Genomic DNA, 3,074 nt, shown 5'->3' with positions numbered 1-3,074 from the left:
CCAATTTGTGCACCCAAGTAAAACTAACTTTCTTCTCCATTGATTAGCTAAACTTTTGCTCAAGCTACTCCTTTATTTAAAACCCTAATTTTCCATTCTGATATCACTATTCACTGGTTCAATTTTACTGGTGGAATTCAGCTGTGAAATCAGATTCAACAGCTCAGATGATCCAAGTTTATGCTTTATTATGAAAACACCCATTCATTACATTTTATGAGCCAAGAGGGTTTTAGGATCTGCAAATCCATTAATTTTCTTCTCGGAACAGATCGAAATGAATAAATTCATCAGTTTAAGGTAATTATTCTAACTTTTATTCACTTATTGGCAGGAAATATTCGTTTCAATCATAGACAAACTTTAAAGGCATGATTGAGCAATGATCAGAAAATCCCCTGTATAATAATTAATACAGCAATAACAAACTTTTACACACAATAGTTTTATATTACTATGCCAAAACCTTTCTTGATTACTAAGAACACTCTGTGTATCAATAGATCTACAGCCTATGACATACTACATTACAAAGGAATAAAAAAAATACCACACACTAGAAACAAAATAATTCCTAAATGAGTAATAAATTAGCCCATCAAAGGCAACACTTATTCCCCACAAACTTGGTGAAAGGAAAATTGAAATAACTCATAGCATCAAAAGCCCTAAGCACAAACTTACCAATATGGCCACAAGTCTAATACCATGGAATCTCACACCAGCATTGTCATCTGCAACATCTGCATCGTCATCCTCCGGTGCATCTGCGGGTGAGTCGGAGTCATCGGATGGTGAGTCTGCACTGGTACTCTTGTGAGATTTGGGTGCATCTGCTGCTTCCTCTGGCGCAGGGGCTGGAGCAGGGGTTGGTGCTGCAGCAGTCTTGAACAACTCCTTAGGCAACAAAACCTTGTTGATAGTGTATATAGCAAGTGGTTGTTCGTCAATCAAGGTTCCGGTGATTTTTGCTGTGATGCCGTTGGCCTTCAATGTCACAGCGGCACCGTCATTTTGCACAGTGAAATCAAACTTGTTTGCTCCATCAGTAGCTAGAGTGTTCATGAGACCGTTGTTGGATTTTAGCATAGACATTGACTGATATATAGGTACACCATAGAATTCGAGGAACGACACTTTGCCAGACGCGGTTAAGTTCTTGTATTTAGGTAGGAAGGCTTTGAATGCATCATCAAGAGGGCAGAACACTGTCAATCCTCCATCAATATTGTCCTGCAAATTACCACATTCAAAATTCATTTCAATAATAGGTTTCATTATTAATTCCAGCAGTATCTATCCAACATGGTGAGCTACACTACAGCTGATTTATTCAAAATGTATTTGCTGTGCCTGTCTTTGAATTCTGTGATCATCCTCAAGTTTGTTTACATACAACACTTCCAGTATTTTCCATTTCAAGAGAAAAGTAATTCCATAATATGAGTTGGTGTCATTTTTACTGCGAGAACAAGTATTGAAAAAGCAATCAACATCCAGCTTTATTTCGAGGCCCCTCACAACCAATTTATGTTGCTAATTAGACTATTTTGAAATTTTAAAATTTGAAATTCCAACGACACAAAATTGCATATATCATTTTCATAATCAATTCTCTATCAAAATGGACAAAAAAAATCAGCTAAACTCCATGTGGGATGTGCCACTAAACCCAGTTCCAAATTCAGGCCTACCCGACCCACTAACAGATGCGTTATAAAAATGTGCCTACATTTCTAGATCTGGTAAAAAAAATCTAGATCCACTATTCATACTAATTTGACTAATCGTTGTAGAACAGTAGAAGTACTTAATTTAAAATGAAAACATTAATTACATAATTAATTGATTACCTGGTATGTGTTTGAAGCTTCACGATTAGCCAGCAAAGTATCAGCGAAAACCTTGCACCCGTGAGCCGACATTATGCCTGTTAGGTTCATCTGGCTTGGTCCCGGCGTCGGAGCCTCCGCCACGTCCGACGGCAAAGCCTTACTGATCTGTATAACCGAAATGTTATACGGCACTTCCTCCAAGGATTTCACAAAGAACACATCCAGATTTCCTCCGTTATCCTCTGGTCCAAACGCCACTTTCCCTCCCTTAGAATCAGTAATGTTAACGAATCCCGACGATCCCGGAGCTGATCCAGTCGCCTGAAACATGGTGGCTGCTAATGCCGTTCCGTTGGTTATCTGGTGAAGCTTCTTTGCTCCGAAGTAATCTAACAGGACATGGAGGGAGAGAATGTTCTTAATTGTGTAGATGGAAGGGTGCTTCGCGAGCATATCTGCCATGGCGGAGTTGTCAACGGCGCAGACGGTGATGGTTGTGCGGCGGTTGATCTCGTCGGCGAGGTGAGTTTGGGAAAGGTAGCGGTTAAAGGTGGAGAAAGATGGGTGTTTGGCTAGTAAACGGGTGATGTTGTGGGCGTTGGTGACGACGGCGGCGGTGGAGAGTAGTAACAGTAGAGAGAGAGCCGTCGACTGCCGCATTGTGGCGGTGCTGTGGTGGAGAGAGAGAGAGAGAGAGAGAGAGGGTTTAGTCTGCAGTAGCAGAGAGAAGAGGACAGACAGTTAGAGCAGTAAGCGTGAGTTGATAAAGAGAGAGGGAGATGTAAGAATGAGAGATAATATAATGGGGTTGGATTTTGATTAATTTACGATGATGCCATTTGTTCTTTTCTTGTACAGGTCAGGTGGAAGTGTAAAGGAGGGAAAAAAGGAAATGTGTTTGGAAATCTCTATTTTAGCATTTTGTTTCTTAATTGGACATATTTAATTAATTAAATATGGGCATATGGTGTAATGAAAATTTAACTTTATATTATTGAGGGAAACAGCTATTTAAGTGTTACATTTATTTTATTTTATTTTTTTTTGTTGGTTATTTACTAACTGTAAACATTTTAAACACTTTAATTAAAAAATTGAGATTTGTTAGCATTTTAACATATTTTTTAACGGTATTAGTAACACATTAAATATTTTAGACTTAATTTATATGAAACCTTTCAAATTTTTAATAATGTACGGTTAAAATTGATATTGCTTGAAAACGTTATAGTTAAATTT

At 38.3% G+C, this 3,074-nt stretch overlaps 1 protein-coding gene across 1 annotated transcript; it reads right to left on the bottom strand.

The window, feature by feature from the left end:
- Positions 1-383: 383 nt before the first annotated feature.
- On the bottom strand, positions 384-2,588 carry LOC136219252 (fasciclin-like arabinogalactan protein 1). Its single transcript, XM_066006579.1, has 2 exons — positions 1,854-2,588; positions 384-1,233 (listed from the first exon to the last, which is right to left on the bottom strand). The coding sequence occupies exons 1-2, from the start codon at positions 2,493-2,495 to the stop codon at positions 652-654; spliced, it is 1,224 nt and encodes a 407-aa protein (XP_065862651.1). The 5' UTR covers positions 2,496-2,588; the 3' UTR covers positions 384-651.
- Positions 2,589-3,074: the final 486 nt, after the last annotated feature.

This window comes from Euphorbia lathyris, chromosome 2 (assembly GCF_963576675.1).
Source record: "Euphorbia lathyris chromosome 2, ddEupLath1.1, whole genome shotgun sequence".
Taxonomy (NCBI): domain Eukaryota; kingdom Viridiplantae; phylum Streptophyta; class Magnoliopsida; order Malpighiales; family Euphorbiaceae; genus Euphorbia; species Euphorbia lathyris.
This window is presented reverse-complemented; position numbering and strand designations above follow the sequence as displayed.

Coding starts and splice junctions, on each gene's coding strand:
- LOC136219252 (XM_066006579.1), bottom strand. CDS start 2,495: ATGCGGCAGTCGACGGCTCTCTCTCTACTGTTACTACTCTCCACCGCC. Junction 1,234..1,853: donor AAGCTTCAAACACATACCAG/GTAATCAATTAA, acceptor GGTAATTTGCAG/GACAATATTGATGGAGGATT.